This window comes from Danio aesculapii, chromosome 2 (genome assembly GCF_903798145.1).
Source record: "Danio aesculapii chromosome 2, fDanAes4.1, whole genome shotgun sequence".
NCBI classification, from domain to species: domain Eukaryota; kingdom Metazoa; phylum Chordata; class Actinopteri; order Cypriniformes; family Danionidae; genus Danio; species Danio aesculapii.
In genome coordinates, this window is record NC_079436.1 from 30,005,521 (window position 1) to 30,026,682 (window position 21,162).

Here is a 21,162-nt window from a genome sequence, read left to right on the forward strand (position 1 = left end):
TAATGCTTTAGCTTAAAAGTTATGTAAGAGAAAGTATTGGGTCTGTTAATGCTCATCAATTTGGCAATTTTATGTTCAGTGGTCTTGCAGTGCAAGTTTGAAAAAAATTATATAAATATATACATACATATATATGAATAGCATGATGAATAGCATTATACAACAGGACAATTTTCCAAGTCAACCTGAGCTGCAGGAAAAAAAGAAAGGTAGCATCTACTAAAACTATGGTTATACTGATAATTAAATGAAAAACTGCAGCCATCATTTGTATAAATGTTGAAGAGATAACATGACAGAATTATTATTTTTTTAAAATTTTATCTTAAGCCTCATGGAAGATTCAGAATTTACATTTGTTTACACATACATACATTTTATTTTACCAGTCTACGTCTAAATTCTTATGACATATTGTAAAATTTTTACACTAACTACCTTAAATATGTAATAAAAGTCAGCACTAAATGCTGTGGCAAATTTACAGAAATATATATTAATTAAACTTGCAGACCACAAAGCGCCATCAATTTTTAATTAATAGCTTTGTTCTTGGCTAATTTGGTCATTGTCCAAATGAAAGATTAGAAATGTAGCAAACAAAAGCAAGGTCTCTTGTAGTGTTTCCTTGTGTTCTGCAGCAGCATTGTTTCTTCTGTTTTAACAAGATGCTGATGAAAAGCAGCACCACAAGGAACAGCAGTTAAGCAGAAGGCAACTGGGACCATATTAGTGTCTTATTATTCACTTTTTCCTCCACATTTTTTGTACATGAAGTTTCAGCTTTAACCGCAGTCTTGTCTTTTGCTACGGCTAATATGCTGCAATACAGTGGAGACGAAACCTATTGTTCTATTTTCATTTCTTGTCTTGTTTAGTAGCATAAAATATTAAACAGTCAATTTAAAAATATATTAAAATTAGTATTTTGTAAAACCAAATTACCTGTCTGTAAAGGGTGGGCAATATGGTAAAGTGCAGGCAAACATATGCGTTCACTATATTGTTTTATTTCTTGCATCAAAACAAAGTATAACAAAGCCTTATTTTCGCTATATTATTTCAAGATCGTGTCCTGTATTGTTATTTGTTTTCTGCACAAAGAAAATAAGATTGCCATGCATTTTTCCATGTTCACAGATGACTAAAACATCATGAAGTGTATTAATTTATAGAGGTATACCAAAAACACCTGTATTTGAGCATCACAGTGCAGCCTCAGAATATTAATTGTTATTTTAAATCTTTATACTTTGCCATTTTTTTCAAAGCATTTGTTTAGGCCAGGTTTTTAATAATTTACAATATTATAGCAGTTAGTTTGATCACTAGACTGGCTATTTTAATAAGATCTGAAATGAATGTTTTTAATTTGATCAAAAATATAGTTTACCCTAAGTGAGCATGTTGCATGTATTTTCACATTTTATGTTAACAAAAGATATGTGAATTGAAACATTAAGTAATCACTTTTTGTGAATTTAATTTCCTCTCTATCAGACCATAGCAAATGAGAAAAACATGTGCATTTACTGCTATTCAGAAGTTATATTAACCTATAGGCCTATAATAATTTTGAGTCTTACGGGTCCTTGATAATTTTTAACTCTGAAACACTTCCCTAAACACTTTTTGTTGTTTGTCAGTGTAGTTTGAAATTAATCTGATTATTTATTATTAGCAATGAATTAAGTTGTAGATTTATGTCACTTGATTGGATGAAAATTGCCAAGTAAAGTCATTTAAAAATGTTTTTTTTTCACTAAAATATCTTAACTACATCTTATGTAGTTACTTATTTATATGGAGCCAGTTCAGTCTCAAAAATAATGCATTTGCAAAAATAAAACTCATACGCACAGCAGTTCACGTTTACAAAATTCAATTCATAAATTAAAAACACAATGTGTGAATTCACAAGTAAAACAATAAATATTTTCCCAAATGAATTCGATTTGTGCAATTATTAATTGTAATTTCAATTTATGAATTTGTTTTTTAAATGTGAATTGTGTATGCATTTTTTTATTTTGTAAATGTATTATTTTTTATTTTGTAAATGTATTATTTTTGAGACGGATCTAGTTCTATATATTTCATATTTGACAAATTGTGTTTTGAAATTATAAATGAAATTTGCATATTTATGAATTGTGTTTTGAAATAATGAATTGAGTTTTGAATTTACTAATTGTGCTTTGTATATTTATAAATTGTTTTGAAATTACTAATTGGATTTGTGCATTTATGCATTGTGTTTTGAATTAACAATTTCAATTGTTTAAATGTGAATTGTGTTTGATTTTTTTATTTTGTAATTTCATTATTTTTGAGACTGATCTAGCTCCATATATGTCATATTTGACATATATGTCACAATAGACAATTTGTATAGACGTCATGTTTAATTTATCACGATTCAAAACGAGGCTATGTGGCAAAATTGTAGATGTATACAATTTCTATCAGAACATTATCTGAAGTCTTCACAATTCAATATTCCTTCAGCTGAACAATGTTAAACCAGCATAAGCTCCCTCAGCCTCGTTTTAACAATCTATTGAGGGTTTTGTCTAATAAATATTTTGATTCTATATATGCCTAGTTAAATCATATTTACAATTTGTACTAATGACGTGAGTTTACCACAAACAACTGAACAAAGTAGGTTATGCCATCATTGCACGACAAGTAAACAAAGGGTTAACATCACCTGAACAAACTACAAAAACAAATTCACGAGCATTTCAGCAAAATCTTGCCAAATATGAGAAAAAGGGATCGTGTTAATCCACTCAGGGTGTCCGCAGGTCTTCAGTGCACAGACGCGGATTACGCAGATGTGCTCAACCTGTTCCATCAAACAAGACTTCAACTACCGTGAGTTCGCGAAAGAGCCACAACAGTTTTTGCAATGAATCTCACAAAATCTGGATCGTATCCTGTATTCTTCTAAAGACGGGCAGCTTTATAGGCTAGTGTAATCACATTTCCTTAAATTCATCTTTCGCTTCGCCACTTCAATTCGCATTTCATGGAATTCAAAGTTGAAGCCCTTGCGGAGAATCATGGTGCCGCGGGTGAAACTGCTTGTTGGTGAGTAAATATCAAAACAAAGCTTGAACCTATGATAACGAGCATAAATGTGAAGCTTCAAGTTACTGCCTTCGACCAAGTAGCCAATTGTCTGATTACGTAGCTACCTTATTATATAGTTAATGCCTAATTTTGTATGTTTTGTGTGGTTATGTTTGCAATATTCACATGAACATAAACATACACATCCGAAGTAATGATAAAGTTGCAAAACGCAGATCAGCATGTTATTGCTCGTAGTTGAAAGACTACTAGCCTATTTGGTTATAACTAATATATACTGTTTTTGCTGAATTTGATTTACTGAACCCATTATGTTATAATTGACTGAGAATAGTTTTTACATGATGCACTGTCAAGACAAATATATACACATACATGTGATAGAGTGAGAGATCTCATTATACAAATACAATAGATAGCATACATAGAGTACACTAGAGATGTATTTAGACATTTTATATTTGAAAACTGCTTAAAGATTAAGCATGCTATTCTGACCATTATTAATTCTAACAGTTGTTGCAAGTATTGTCAATCTTGGATTTTCTGGAGCACCAACAGCACCCCCGAAGAAAGCTATAGGTAATTTTCCTTCATTAACACTCACCTCTAAGTAAGACAGGTATTGTGACCTCATGCAAAAGAAGTACTGGTTTATTTCAATACTTAATATTGTCTAATACAAATCCTTTTGAGCAAATACTTAAATTTTTTTGTTTGTTTTAATGCTTTGTTTCTTAAGTTAAAAATAACTCAGGTGTGACTCCTGTGGGACTGTGTGGTTCTTGGATCAAAGAAACCAGCGGAGGAATTTTCACATCTCCTAATTATCCTGAAAAATATCCTCCTGACAGAGAATGCATATACATAATTGAAGGTTAGCGAGCTTTCCTTTTGACCCCTTTTAATCAGCTACTTATGAACATCTAACTAGAGGTTTTTCTTATTCCATAGCTGCTCCAAGGCAATGTATCGACCTGTATTTTGACTATAAGTATGCTATTGAGCCGTCATGGGAGTGTAAGTTTGACCACATTGAAGTCAGAGATGGCCCCTTCAGTTTTTCTCCTATCATCGGCCGCTACTGTGGACAAGTGAGCCCGAACTATGTAAGGTCCAGTGGACGATACCTTTGGATAAAGTTTGTAGCAGATAGCGAACTGGAAGCCACTGGATTTTCTGCTCGGTACAATTTCAGTCAAGGTAAGAATTCTAGTACTATCATCAGTATGTGCATTTTAATTTCAACAAAGTGTTCATCCATTATTGTTATTTATTTATTTATTTTTTGCAAAACCTGATAGTCATGTTGTTAAGCTTGATTTGAGAATGATCTAAAGAGCTTCTTCTGTTCTTCTGCTCTGAAAATTTACTTTGCTTAATGACAAATATGCAGACTTTGAAATATTTAATTTTAGATCTTAAATTGTTTTGTTTTAAAAATATCTAGATGTGTGCAGCGGTATAATGTTGGTTTGATAGTGGTGGTTTATTCTTAGCAAGATTCTCCGTGTTTTGGTAAATGTGGTGTTCTGTGCTCAGGTCAGATGGCCCTGCATTTGTAGTGCAGGCACACATGCAGCAGCTGAGTGGGGGAGGTTTGTGATGTCTCTGATCCCAGTTAATGAAAGCTTGTCTTCAGAAGAGCACACTCGGTCTGCTCCATGTCCTGAGCTCTGTCCTTCTACTTCAGCGTGGCCAAATCCTATTGAAATTTACACTCTTTAAATTAAAGCTTCCAAAAGTAGCTTTTACAGAGAGATGAGTTAGAGGAACTGTTTTGGGTTTCCTTTATAACTGTGGGTTCATGGTTTCCCACAGATGACAGAAATTAATCTTTATTATTAAAAGTGTAAGTCTTTTGTAAAAAATATATCTGAGTACATATTTTGCTTAGTTAAATGTTCTCTGACTACTCCAGTGACGGTGATCTCCGCCTTGACTAAATTTGGTTGATCTTCACGGTTATGTGATGTGTGGTTGATCGTAATTTGCGATTATGAAAGTGTTCATCAGAGCTCCTTATTAGACATTGAACAGTAATGCTAATCTCCTGTGTCAAGAAGTTGCTAACTAAATTTGTGGACGAGAAGGTCCAGCAATAAGATTATTATTCCCAGCTTCTGTATGTAATGATCACCTTTTAATGAAATAACCATAGAAAAAAATGCTCAATTATTTCAATCCAAATTTGGCTAAAATATAAACCTACCCAAACACTGGGTTCAAAATTGGTGGGAATTTTTTAACCCAAGTGGGAAAGTGATATTATACCCAAATTTATGTTGCATTGTATGTGTGCTTACTGTATTTAACAACCCAGCATTTTTCAGTGTGCCCTAACTTCATTTTCACCAATGCTGTGACATTTACGCACTGCAGAAATTCAGCCACCTTCGTTATTTATATATAAATACTATTTAAATAATAAACACACTTTTATTAAATCTTAAAAACATTAAAAGCAATTATTTTAAAGTCATTTCTGGGTTACATGTAGATATGAAAAACTGTAAAATATCATCCTGCACATCATAAATCAGAGATTTGTCAGAGACCTACATCCATGCATGCTGTTACATCAGTATAAATATTAATCTTAGTTGAGCTGTACCAGAGGTAAGAAAACACGAGAGGATTACTGAGAATCCCAGAATGATTTTAAGTTGAAACCCAAAAGGACCCTGACAAATCATATTGATTATTTCTGTAAATGATGGATCAGATCTACATAGATATAATCAACTGGCCAGAGCCTATTAACTGGTCAAGCTTGAAATACTGTGCAAAATAATAAGTTCAGACAGCCTCCTGAAAACACACCTAGATCTTATTACTTTGCTTCCTGTCACATTGGGCAGCCTAATCTGTGTGAGGCTGGTGCAGGGATTATTAATCCATGCACAATCATGACTCAAGCCTCAGGACATCATTCTCATTCCCTAATCCTGGGGGGTTCAGTTATTATGCTAAAAGAAAATGATTGCGTTGGGACAGAAGTTCCTCAGGGTCAGAAAGAGAAACACACCATATGTTTTATTTAACTTTGTCTGTGAAATCATTTAAGTTATATAAAATGTTCCTGGTAGGGAATAATGCAGTTTTATTCTAAAATTTGGGATCAGTAATATTTGTATCTGAAAGAAGTGTATAGAGTTCATTTATTTGATTAAATTTACAGTAAAACAGTAGTATCGTAAAATGTTACTTTAATTGTATCAACGCTGTATTTTTGTATATTACTGAATTTCATTTATTTATGTGATGGCAAACACTTTGTTATTGCTTTGTTGTCATATGATCATTTTGAAATCATTTGAATATGCTGATTCGGTGCAGAAGAAACATTTCTGACTACAGTCAATGATGAAAACATTATAAATATTTTCACTGTTAACTTTAATCAATTTCATTCATTCATTCATTTTCTTTTTGGCTTAGTCCCTTTATTAATCTGGGGTTGCCACAGCGGAATGAACTGCCAACTTATCCAGCATGTTTTATGCAGCGGATGCCCTTCCAGCTTCCGGGGGGGAGGGGGGGATGAAAGTAGCTGGGCGGGGGTGTCGTGGATGACAGGGAAGAGGGTTGGGGAGGCGCGGAAAAAGTGAACAGCGAACGGGGGAGAAGGGCAGATGAGGAGGGGGATCGGTAAAATGAGGTGCCGGATCAGATTTCAGAGGTGCCGGATCCGGCGTGTTCTGGCACAAATTAAGCCTTGCTCTTACGTCAGATAGTCTCTTGCACAGCTGGATTTTATACTCTTGAAAAATAATTGTTTGCATTGGCCAAAACTGATTGGCTGAAGTCACACGAGGATTTAGCTTGGTCTTAAAGCATTTTTTCGATGGGTTATTTTTACTATTTATGATGGCATAGCAGTCAAAATAGGACAAATGAGCTCATCTATGGGACAAATTCTTGAACTTTGTCAGTGAGGGCTGGGTTTTTCGAACCCCCCCTGGCTACGGGCCTGAGATAATTTTTTGGTTATAATGGCATTATTCAAAACGTTTTTATAACGTTTCAGTCTCATGTTATATTAAAGTTCTCAGAAATGTTATCAGAATATTCCATCCATATTATATTAATGTTCTAAGAATGTTTTTCTATCAGCATTATGAGAACATTCATCAAGAATATCTAACGTTCTAAAGGCATTCCATGAACATTGTTCTAAGAATGTTTTTCTATCAATGTTACAAGAATGTTCTAAAAACAATATTTTAATAAATGTATGTGCCACTATTTGCATTTAACTTTTAAGAAATGTCACAGAATGTTCGGAGAACAATGCCTGTTAGCTGAGTCTAGTCTATTTTGCATGCTGATTTCCAACATAAAATACGGATGTCCTGGCCAGACGAGAATGTTTAACGAGAATGACTTCTCTGAAACCATCTTCAACAGAAAAATTATTAGTGATATCCGTTGTTTTGTTTTGCTTTTGTCATCACGACATAAACCAGCTTTTAAACTCATGCTAATCTGTGAGGATCCAACAAGACGTCAACACCTTTTGACAGTTTTGACAATATTTTATGTTAATTATTGTATGTGAAAATAACATTAGTTGCTATTTTTTTGAGTCTTGTAAATAAACAGGTTCAAATCCTTAATCACTTTTTTCTGTTTGTTTCACAGATCCTGAGTTCAAAGACCTTGGTTCTCAACCACCTCTTCCAAGTGAGTGAAATGTTTTATGAGTTTATCTTCTCTACATATCGAAACTAGTTCACAATGATACATTACTGTGTTTTCATGGTGTAGTTTGTGAGTTTGAGATGAGCGGGCCAGAGGGGATTGTGGAGTCCGCCATGGTTTCCAAAGAAGGCAAAGCGCTACAGACAGAGGCTGTAGACTGCAGGTGGTTCATCAGAGCTCCTCCTGGCTCCAAGGTAAACTATCATTCATATATTAAATAAATTAAGTTGATCTTTATCAATTTGTGCACTGACAACAACACACAAAAATAATTCTTAATTAAAGTTTTTTTCTGAGTGTACAATCTCAAAATACTCATAGAAATTAATATAAACTGACTAGTTAAAGCAGTGTTCTTTTATCTGTCAGATACACACAGCAAGGTTATACTTAAAGCACACTGAAAATGAACAAACTCACAATGTTTATGCAGACTAAACTGATATCTTTATATGCAGTTTACTTACTCTCAGGGCCGTTTATATCAAAGTTGATATTTAGCCACAACATATTGGTATTTCGTAACATCAAATTTTTACGAGGTGAGTCGTTAGCCCAACACTCAACTCACTAGAGGACCAGGACATACACACAGACCATAGACAATTTAGCTTACCAAATTCACTTATAGCGCATGTCTTTGGACTTTTGGGGGAAACCAGTGCACCCGGAGGAAACCTACGCCAACACTGGGAGAACATGCAAAATCCAAAAGAAATGCCAACTGACCCAGCCAGGGCTCGAACCAGTGACCTTCTTGCTGTGAGGCAACAGTGCTGACCACTGAGCCACCATGCTGCCTAATATTCAGTTTATTGTTTGTATTTTTTAATTATCAATTTTATGCACAAATAAATGCAAGTACTGTGGATTGGTTCTAGAAAACAGATGAAGTACATATAAAGCTTTATAATAATAATAATAATAATTATTATTATTATTATTATTATTATAAGTTAAATTATTATTATTATTATTATTATTATTATATATTATAATTATTATTTTCTTTATTCAGCCAGAAGATCACATTGAGACAGTACTGTCTCTTTTTCCAGGGAGACCTGGAAGAAGAGCACATGAAGTTTCCCATAAAAATCACTAAAACCAATACCACAAAATCACCATTCGTAAAAAGATCAGATCATAAAAAACAATTACAAGTATCCTTTAAGACGTTGTACAGAAGATGTTTAAAAGAGTCGGAAGTGTGTCCAGATTAAGCTGATTTTGCATGTCATTCCAAGCCCTAGAAGCATAAAAGGGAAAAGCATGTTTACCAAGTTCTGACAATACTCATGGGACTGTTAAACGAATACAGGAACCAAATCTAGTGCGTTAGTTATTTATGTGAAATGTCAGCAAATTAGAAAGATAGGATGGTAGTTTACCTAAGAGAGCCTTTAAAGTAAATAAGTACAAATGTAATTTTCTCCTTAGATATAAAGATAACCAATCAAAGGAATCCTAAAAAATAGAGTGATTCGTCTGTGAGTCTGCACCTGTGACAAAGCGTAATGCAGAAAGCGTAAAACAGAGTCTAGTTTTCTGAGTAGCGGGTGCATGCATACTGTATATAGATGATCACCATAATCGATTATAGACAAAAATGTACTCTCTACTAATTTCTTACAGGCCTTATAAAGAAAACATTTTTTGACTAGTATAAGAAACATCATTTTGGCCTAAGCTTTTTTAATATGTTGTCAATGTGTATATTAAAGGCTAATCTCTCGTCAATCCAAATACCTAGATATTTATAAGAGCTAACTCTTTCTATTTGTACACCGTTCGCAGATGTAATTGTCTGGTCTGTTACCTTAGTGCGGCCACTAAAGTCTTTTTTAATTTAAAACCAATTTTAAATCCTGCAACATACACTGTAATACTTGAAAAGCGCTCTGTAAATACTGTAAAGCTTGGTTTAATAAAGAGTGTGCTGCTGTATATATTGTATCATCTGCATACAGGTGTATTTTAGCTGAATCTATTCCATGACCTAAATCGTTAATGTAAACAGAAAATAACAACGAAGCTAAAACAGATCCTTGGGGAACCCCAGTGTTGACTTTAAGAAAGGATCAATTATAATTTTCAACAGTCACACATTGAGTGTGTTCTAAAAAATAATTTCAAACTTATATCTTATGACTTTCCTGGTTTCTGAAACAAATATAATCTTTAAACTCTAAATTGTTAAAGAACAATAATAGAGAACCATTGGGAGTGTTGTGAACCAAGCGGACTGAGCAAGTTTATCATAAGCTGCCTTTCTATTTATAATAATGCCTGAATATGGAGTAAAATTGTCAAATTGAAGGGTAAGTTCACCCCAAAAATGACATTTGTGCCATTAATAGTTACTCACCATTTATGTTGTTCCACAATTACCATTCCTTAAATTCAGATATTAATTGTATGTAATTTTAGATACAGATTTTAAATTTGGAGTATATGGCAGCAGTGCAACACACATTTAAGTGCACAGCGCTATCTAGAATGCACCTCCTGAACTGACGCTGAAGAGATCAAAAAAGTCTTCTTGTATTTTCATAACATTACGATTGAATGTATAATGTATTTGGTATTCTGGTTCCATTGCTTTCTATGAAGGATCAGAGAGCTCTCTGAATTGTAAATGTATATTAATTTGTGTTCTCATCGTTGATTTGTTTTTTTCTCTAATAGATGTCAGAACATAGACGCTGTGGCTAAAACAAGACTAAATTTGGAGTGTCAGTGATAGGCCTCTAACAATAGTCCAGAAATTGACCAATCATTAAATAGACAGTAATGAATAAGACGACTACATAGACGACTAGACTATTTTGGAACTATGTTTAGACTTCTTTTTTTTCCAGAAGATTATTACTGACAGCCAAAATTCAGCCTTGTTAATATTAGACATCTATTAAATATAAAATTGCAAAAAATATAAAAAAACAAATCTATTCCACCACCATCATCATCATCTCAGTTACAAATAAATGCAAATTTAAATGAAACTGAAAATGACACAAAAAAAAGATGTCTGCAAAATTGGTGCAAATAATTTATTTGAGTTGAATTTAAACAAACAAATTAAATTTAGTAATGTTCAACTTAATTTGTTTGTTTAAATTCTGCCCAAATAAATTGTTCACAATCACTTAAAAAAATAGTAAATCCAAGGAATCATCTTTGAATAATGTTTTTAAGTGTACTTGTTTTTATGTTGAAAGAAAAAATCAAGATTTCTGTTCCACCCCAGACTGGTTGCTGGCCTAAAAACAAACACAAATGTCTTCTGTACAGATCTTTTTGCGCTTCCTGGATTACGAGATGCAGAACTCGAATGAGTGTAAACGTAACTTTGTGGCGGTGTATGACGGGAGCAGCTCGGTGGAGCACCTGAAGAATAAGTTCTGCAGCACGGTGGCCAATGATGTGATGCTGCTGAATTCATTAGGTGTGATTCGCATGTGGGCTGATGAGACGAGCCGCAGGAGCCGATTCCGTATCCTCTTCACCACCTTCCACGAGCGTGAGTCATTCAGTCAGGTTTTTTTTAACATAACACATTTCTGTAGCACATATAGCTTGCTTTCTAGCATTGATGTCGTGATATATGCCTTATCTATTTATTTCTTTGCTTTATATTTGGATTATAGCCGTTCTGAGTCACTTTAACAGATATTGTCCTTTTGCTTTTCAGCTCCATGTGGAAGTGACACATTCTTTTGCCATAGCAACATGTGCATAAACCACACTTTGGTGTGCAATGGCATCCAAAACTGTGTCTATCCCTGGGATGAAAATGGCTGCAAAGGTATATATTCCAGTTCATATATTCCAAAATGAATTAATAAGAAATTAAATGAGCAGAAATGTATTTACAAAGCTACTTAATGTAAGTTTAAACAGCTAGGCATGTTCATGAAAATACTGTCCAAAAATTTAAAAGATGTTTACTAATTCCAAACCTGTACATCTTTCCTTCTTATGTGCACTCTGGTCAATGAGATTTTTGTATGTAACTTGTGTTAAAGGAAAACTACTTTTGTTTAATTTATTTTTAAATCCCCTAGAGATGAACAGTTGAGTTTTAGCATTTATTTTGAATTCTTTAGGCCCAATCCCAATTAAATTTTTTTTACCCCTACCAATTTCCCTTGGCCTTTGAAACAGAGTGTGACGTGGAAGGGCTTCAAATTTACCCCAAAGAAATGAAACACCACTACAACACCCACACAAGTCATCATATGTCCTCATGAGATCGATGAGATCGACTGCTGTAGTTATTCCAGTTGCATTATTTTTGGTATATATCTTAAGGAAATCACAGAAAGCAACGTTATCAAGTTATCATGACAATATAATGTGGCAATAAGCTCGTAACTGTACTGTGCATTTACACCGTGGCCATATTCATCTATGTAAACACAAGAAAACAACATTAACATTATACCAGACACTGTAATTCCCAGGTAATTTTCAGTCACTAGACTTTTCTGTAAGGGTATTGGAGTGTCATCGAGTGACAGATGTGAAAGTATGTTGTGGGTCTACTATACAATAGGTATTATTATTGATTATAGATAGCAAAATTAATCTTTTTTTTTTTTGTTTCTTGTTAAGTGTGGCCATAAAACTCGAACACCGTTATCACGTGTGCAGCCATGCTGCCGTTGTAGAAAAAAAAAATGTCATAGCCCTTGTTTTCTAGTGTGGTCTTGGAAAATCTCTGTTTCAAAGGCTATCTAGCCCATCCTCTTAGCCCTATGCCTTCAAGCTAAAGAGAATTGAGACACCCCTACCCCTTCACGTGAATACGCAAAAAGGGGTAAGGGCAGCCAGCTAAGGAGTAGAATTGGGAATGGGCCTAATCGTAGTTTAACCCATAGATCAATAAATCATATTAGACCAGTATCTCGGTCCAAAAGGACCAATGTGTTTCGATAATTTTCCTATTTAAAGCTTCTGTTGTCACATTGTGTACTAAGCAAGGGCGTAGGTTTGCATTAGACATTGGTGGGGATGGGTGAATGAAAACCCCCCATATATATATATATATATATATATATATATATATATATATATATAATAATAATAGCATATATATATGCTATTAATTATATAACTGCTATTAAAATATAGTATTAATTAATCCTCTCTTACACAATTTATTAAGTTAAATAAATAGTCAGGCCCATAGCCAATGGTGGTTTGAAAGACCAAAAGTTGGATTATTCATATTTGTAATTTTTTTTTATTATTCAAATGGACAAATTCTAACTGAGGAAAGTTGAATGTGCTATGTAAATTTTTTTATTTACGTATAGGCATCAGTTTTTAATTTAAAACAAATTTTAATAGATTTCTAAAAAAATGTAAATGTATTGATAGATGATAATAAATTTGTATTTTAAAAATAAGTATCTCTTCAATATTCCTTTATTCAAAATTTCATTATTTATTTACCTGTAATATAAAACTTACAGTTTAAATGCCCTTTTGTAAATAAACAAATTTAACTTTAACTTAAAATAGTATGCTAAGCAATTTGACAAAATGGTTGGAAATATTTTTGGTACATCAAAAAGTGTGGTTATGATAACCAACCGACAAGGTAATCCAGCAAAAATTAGTTCTTAATATCTCACTAAAATGTAATATTTATACCTTATTATTAAATAGAAAATCAGGCAAATAACTGCAAAAAGGTTCAGTTTTTAAGGAAAAAATAACCATCCCTTTCCATAAGCTGGCTATGGGCCTGATAGTGTAATGTTAAAAGAATATTTATTAACTGATAAAGAGAGTTTAATAAAGACTTCCGTTTATTTTAGCCATATTGCAAACGAAACATGTCTCATATATCAGTATTATGCCTATACACAGGCTGTATTTTTTCTGACAAACTGTTTCAACCGAAAATGGACATGCTACTCTGAGAGATTAAAGAACTGGCAGGGATCATATACTTTTACATTTAGCTGTTTATACTGCAGTTATTTTTCAGGCCATAGTATTCACATTATTCACTATATCAGTCTACTTTAATGATAGACAGTGCGTTAAAGCTGGGGAAAAAAACACGAGCATTACCAGCATTATCATGATGGACTCATTCAGTAGCGAACTTATTTATGTGACTTACACTTTTCGTTGAAAAAACCTAATGACTACCTTTTTTTGCTGCCTCCATCATCGCTTGTGTGTGTCACCCAACACACCTTATTCTTGCATGAGAAAAAAACCAATCCATTGCATTTGGCGCTGCTTGTATCCTAACGCAGCCACACCCCTCACATGACAGAAGGGAAAGGCACAGCCAATCAAAATGTTCATATGTGTTTTGGGGGCGGTAGGACTCGATGAGAGAACCTCACTTAACCCTTTTTGCATGTCTAAATTAACGCTGACAGCGCAATTTTATTTATTTTTTTTGAGCTGATTAAATTATTGGTGGGGACATTTCAGTGGTCGGTGGATATTGGTGGGGACACATCCCCTCCGTCCACCCTAAATCTACGCCCCTGGTACTAAGACAGATGGCGTTGTTATTTTCTAGGCAAATAAGGCTAGGAATTATGTAATAACCAAGGTATTTTGCTGCCCCACCATGGCTGCAGCAGACATTATGATATTACACAGCATCTGAAAAAAGTCCCCAGCATCAAGCCCTACACTTGCCACGGTGTCTGCTAGGTCTTAAAAAGTCTTACATTTCAAAAACACAATCATAGGCCCTAAAAAGTCTTTAATTCACAAAAATGTTGTGTTGTAGTTCCTTAATAATTTTAAACAGGTCTTAATTTTCCAGTGTTCAAAGTTACCTAATCGGGCTGACACCCATCCAGTCACCAACAATCATTCTCAATATAACTTATTTTGTATTTAAGTTTTTTTTTTACAAAGAGATACAATTCACAACAGCTGTTAGACATTTTTCCAGCAAATTCTCCAAATTAGATTCCCAAATCAAGGAAAACAAATTACACAATTTCTCATGATAATTACAGTGCAATATTTCCCTTTACATAATCTTGCATTTATGCAAAATCTGTTTACAGAAGAAACGGGGACATAATATTTATAAATAGGCGTGAAACTTAGGTTTTATATAGCAGAAACGCATTAGGTTTTGTAGGAGTTATATACTCAATCCATTTGAACTAAAAATCAGCACATATATTTTTGATTATTCACGATATATATGCTTTTAACAAAGTTAAACTTTCCATTTTTTAAAAAGGAAACTTTATGTTGAAAAAAGTATGTATACAACTAGAGTTTGCTTGTTTTGACACATTATGTAAAATATGTAGGTGAAAAATAACTAGGCTGCACGGTGGTGCAGTGGGTAGCACGTTCACCTCGCAGCAAGAAGGTTGCTGAATCAAGCCTCAGCTGGGCTAGTTAGTGGTTCTGTGTGCATGTTCTGCAGTTCATTCCGCTGTGGCGACCACAGATCAATAAAAGGACTAGGCTGAAAAGAAAATGAATGAATGAAGAAATAATTAAGTTAGTTTTTTTATGAGGAATGTGAAAGATCTTTTCCACTAAGTTAAATCGTGTTTAATAAGGCAAGTAAAAATCTTTTCCATTTCATTCCTAAAAGGTCTTTAAAAGTCTTACATTTATTTCACTTGATGAAACTTCCACCAGTTATGAATCTGTGTAATATCATTGCATCTGCTGCAGCCATGGCATGTTAACATGTAACAGTTGTGAAATTCCCTTATTATACAATAAATCATTTATCTGTAAGTTTAATTTTCAAAACACTGCACCACACACACTATTTCTGCTCCTCTTGCACAGAGAAAAGAAAAGCCACGATCCTGGACAGCCTTGACAACACCAACGTGACCATAATTGGCGTGACCTGCGGAGTGGTCCTCATCCTGCTCACCGTGTCCATAATCATTCAGATAAAACAGCCACGCAAGAGGTACATCATCCGCAGAGACGAATTCGACCCCACTTTGCTTCACGAGGCCTTTGAACCGCCACATTATGAACTTTGCACATTACGACAGACGACCGCATGTGATAATGAGGATTTACCCGAGGACTTCCCCAACCTCCAGCGCACGTCCTCCAAATGCATTCACGGCCACCACTGCGGCTCTCAGGTATCCAGCACTCGGGGCAGTCGCAGTGACCTCAGCCTGCGAGACGCAGCCGCCATTCTCTCCGATATGGAGACGTCCGCACAAACCCCTTTCCCTTTGCAAGCCACCCCAAATGTCCGCAGGAACATCGTAGTGATGAAGCACAGCTACTCGCATGACGGGGCTGAAGAGTGTGACCTGGATGATGAGTTTTATGACGGTCCCACCACCAGCCGTGGCCGATCAATGGATAGAACTGTGCACCGCTCAATATCCAATGACTTTTGATGGTCGCACATGCACAGTGAAGGAGGTTTTTGTCTCTGTTCTACTTGTAGACTTGCTCTTGTTTTATGCTTGTTGATAAAATGTCCTTATCTAGTTTTCATCGTTTTGCATCCATAGGAGAATATCATCACCGTATCAGGCCCGTAGCCAGCCTGGTGAAATGGGTGGTTCTTTTTTCTCAAAAACCAGACCTTTCTGCAGTTATTCGCCATATTTTTTTTTATTTTTTATTTAATTCTGATGTTCAAAAACTGCATTTTAGTCACATTTTAAACTCTATTGTTTAGCTGGATTAGCTTGGCGAGTGATCATCCTAACCGCACTTTTTGAGGTACCAAAACACTTTCTAAATATTTAGAATAAAGAAATATGAAAAAAATGCCTATTTTTAAAACCCAAATGTGTTACATCATATATCAATAACTAAAGGGAGTCTGTTAAAGTTTTAAATAAAAAAAAAGAAGAAGCCAATTCTCATTTATTGGGCAAATAACAAACTGGTCAGCACATTCAACTTTCCTCAGTCAGAATTTGTTTATTTGAGTAATAAAAAAATGTAAACATAATGATATTAATATTGTACAGCTTCGGAAAGTACATTTTGAAGGTTCATGGATAACAAAAATAGCCTTAAAGGAGTATTAAAGGGCACCTATTTTACCCCCTTTTCAATATTTAAGGTAAGTCTTTTGTGTCTCCAGAATATGTCTGTAAAGTTTCAGCTCAAAACACCCATCAGATTATTTATTATAGCTTTCAGAATATTGGATTTTCTGCTCTGAACAACAATGTAGCTGTTTTTGTTCCCACGTGCCTGTCAGAGTGTGCCTCAATCTCCGCCTTGACTGCGTCAGATAAACAGCACAGTGACATGAAGGAAGCAGATCTACCGTAACGTTTGTAAGAAATACTACAGGAAGAACTTTCCCATTGATTATTAGATGTATGTGTTGTGGAGTTGCAACGATGAGTTGCACACATTGTCGTTACAAAGTACACACACGGGGACACACACACAGCGTACAGACACACACACACACACACACATCGTGTGCGTTTAACTTAGCCCTGTTTTTGCATGGCAAATGTGACAGGGATACACATTAAAATCCACTGCTGTATGGATATCCATTATGTTAATGTACAAAATAAATCTAATTTAACGTCCACAAACCGGGATTGAAGCTTCTTTTATCATTTTAATGACATGCGGCTGTGGTGATAAAGTAAAGACTGTAAAATCTTTGTAATTCATTACAAACATGCACTGTTTTAAAAACGTTTTAAACTTGTAAAGCTCACTCTTGATCACATTTGATGATTGATGATCACAGTGAGCTGAACAGATCTTTTAATGCCGGTTGCTTTGAACAGGTCCTGTCTTGTTGATTTGATTATACGTGTTACTATAGAGAAATGTTAATACACAGCTGTCAATCAATTTGGTGAGCCAGGAAACCACACTCCTGCATCACGTTTCAGTCGGCCTCAAAATGGAAGGGATTTCGATTCTATTTTAACGGCAGGAAATTTTTAAAAAGAGACTTATTGTCTTTATGTCACCCCAATATGACTGTGGACACACTGTACCTACACACACTTCTGTTCAAACAACTTAAAAAAGGTGACTTTCATCATAGATGCCCTTTAATAGCTTTAATATGGGCCGGTTTTGGTGCTTCGAATTGTTTTATTTCTAATTTGTTCTATCAAGAAGAAGGTTTAAGATTCAGAATAGAAGTTACTTGTAGTAAAAGATGACCTCACTTATGTTAGATTGTATGTTTTCTTGCACTGTTCATGAAAAATAATTGTTTGCATTCATTGGAAGCCTTCTTTGATGGGTTATTTAATATGATAATTGATTTATGATGACACAGTAGTCAAAATGGGACAAATAAGCTCATGTATGAAATAAATTCTGGACCTTTATCAGTGCTGGGTGCGTCTTTTGAACCACTTGACCCCCTCTTGGCTACGGGCATGATATGCATTCAGTTAATATTAAAAGTCAGTTTTCCTTTTATGTTTTATTTAATCCATATATTTTGGTCCTTTGATGCACTCCTGATCCTAATATTGAAAAGTGGTATTAGGGCTTTATTGCATATGCTTGATGTAAATAATTTTGTTTGTTTGTTTGTTTGTTTGTTTGATGATGTTTGATTGAGGATATTATTTAAATCATAAAACAGGTCATTCTTGTTATGGTTATTTTCACCATTGTGTGTTTTGTGGTGCAGAACAGACCTTTTTTCGTTCTTTGAACTGTGTGGTTCAGTTATGACGCATTTATTTGTATTTTCATTGCTTTTATGTATGGAAAATCAGTGCTTACACTTTGTTACCCTTCATGTTCAAGTTTTTCTTTCTCATATAACATTACTGATAAAATGGCAAACAGCTGCTCATTTTATTTCACAATGTTATGTAGAGCAAATGGTGCTCTTTTTAAATATATATATATATATATATATATATATATATATATATATATATATATATATATATGCCTTTCCACTTCATGTCTCCTCTTTCCTTGCTTTCTGCTGTGATTTCAATCATATAAACATTTCTAAAACTTTTCAACTTTATCATAGTAACATTTCAAGGTCTTTTAAAAGTAGTGTTTCTTTATTACAAACCTCATTTAAAATAGAAAAAGCGGCAGCAGACTATGGCAAGCTGAATTAGCATTTAATGTTCTCATTATTACCTATTCAACTGCATTCTTGATAGTTGTTAATAGTTCTTAAACGTCTAACAGTATTCTAAAAATCGACTAGGCATCAAATTGATAGGAATGAATGACTACACATATTGTCTGTAATTTGTCTATTTGATGACTAAGAATATCTCTGAGGAAGATGAACTGTGATTGGTTGTATTACATGTCAGTCAGATAGCTTCTAGGTGCTCCCTGACCAATGAAAGCTGCTGTAGAGTTCAAACTCAAACGAATGTTCCATTTCAACATCATCATCCAGTAACAGTCATGTGTTTATACCCTTTTGCTTCATTTATAATTTTTCTAAAGCACATTAAAGCCCTGCTCATGCTGAGATTTCAGCCACGAATTTGAAAAATCCTAAAAGATTCCTGACATCCTAGGCTAAAATCTGTGATCGGTGATCATTGGTTTGACATGTTTACAGACAGCCACTTAATGGCTTTTGCGATCAGATTTTTCCTCCGATGAAGTTCTGGTAATGTCAGAAGATTTCAGACACTTTCCTGCAGTGTGACAACGCTCTGCGATGAGCGTCAATCCAAGAACCAATAGGAGCGCCGAATCTGATGGCACAATCCATGCAACAATTTAAATGACCATGGGAAAATGTCAACGGACCAGGGGGGCCAAGTCGGAGTACTCACTCTAGGCTCTGCGCTGGTTCAGCCTGATATCACGAGAAAGTTTGGTGGCTAATTCATACGAGTTCAGTCGTATGAAATTGTACAATTTTAAAAAGGAGTCGTGGCACCTAACCCCACCCCTAAACCCAACCGTCATTGGGGGATGAGCAAATCGTACTAAATTGTACGAAGTAGATCATACAAATACATACGAATTAGCCACTAAAGCAAAAAGTTACGAATTGCCATGAGATTGTGTTGGCTGGTTGGGAAAATTCCAAATTGAACCAAAACACTCCATTACAATTGGCTTAAGATTTGCAAGCAAAATTCAGGACATTGCAACCTGCAGAACCTGGGAACTTAAAAAAAAAATGGGGAAATGGCAATACAGTTTTTCTATTCTGGTTTTATTATTGAGACACGCTGAGTGCAAAATTGCCACTACAGATTGATTATACTTTCTGTGAGTATTCATTTCAGAACGCGGGATAGTGAAAATGTCATGGATGGATGACGTCAAACTCCGGGGGCGGTCTCCAAACTCCGGGGGTGTCTGATTTTATGACAGCTGAAATCGTACAGTGTGACATGGGAGCCATGTTCGTGCAGTTTGACATGCTACAATCATTTAGGATTATAAAGCAATCACACTGTGTGAGCCGGCCTTAAAGCTGAAAAGCAACATGAGAATCCTTAGAAACCTTATAATCATTAGACTAGTGATCATCAAACTTTTACGTTTATTTTACAGACTTAGAGTTTAAGTATTCCAATTATACCACACTTTTGTTCTCTCAAGACTGCATGTCACTTTCAGTTAAAGTTATTTTAAAATAATTCTTAGTTTAACTATTAGAATAATGCACAGTAATACTGATATATTACAAAATCTAAAAAAAAAAAAAAAAAAAAAAATATATATATATATATATATATATATACATATATACATATATATATATATATATATATATATATATATATATATATATATATATATATATATATATATATATATATATATATATATATAAACCTAAAAAAGGATGTTTGACAATGTTTAACAGACAGTACACTGTATTCAGTGTTATATTATTTCATTATATTATTGTAGCGAGTAGGGCGGTGCTGAGAGCCATGAGAACAAAGCGAGGTCGTTGAGTGATATGTTTCACGCACCGGACTCAAGTCCCACAGTGAAGCTCTGGATCATAAAAGGAGAGACAGCAGTGAAAGACGAGAGAGGACTATGCCTGGATATTTTGTTTGTTTGCTTTTGATTTCAGTTTGGTGGCAGTCTTCATGAGAAGCTGCTACTGTTTGGTTTATTTTTCACTAAACTATTTGAAAGTTTGTCGGTTCTTCACCTCCTTCCCGATGGCCAGGTTCATTACAATTATATTATTTAATTAAAGCAAGACATAAAACATACATAGAGACAGACAGACATACATATATGTAATATTCATTCATCGTGTTTTTATGTTGGCAAAAACAAACATGATTTAAAGCTACTTTGGCTTGCCATTTGGAGTTACATCTGCACAATAGTGCCTCCCTCTGGAACGTCAAAATAGTTACAGTTATTTATTTTTATTTTTTTAAATATAATAGG

At 34.4% G+C, this 21,162-nt stretch overlaps 1 protein-coding gene across 1 annotated transcript; it reads left to right on the forward strand.

Moving 5' to 3' along the window:
• Positions 1-3,584: 3,584 nt before the first annotated feature.
• Positions 3,585-16,190, forward strand: LOC130236224 (neuropilin and tolloid-like protein 1). Its single transcript, XM_056466881.1, is given in 8 exon segments — positions 3,585-3,681; positions 3,842-3,976; positions 4,054-4,302; positions 7,744-7,785; positions 7,870-7,997; positions 11,098-11,326; positions 11,498-11,611; positions 15,610-16,190. Coding segments are annotated over 8 exon segments (1,575 nt in total).
• The last annotated feature ends 4,972 nt before the right edge of the window (positions 16,191-21,162 follow it).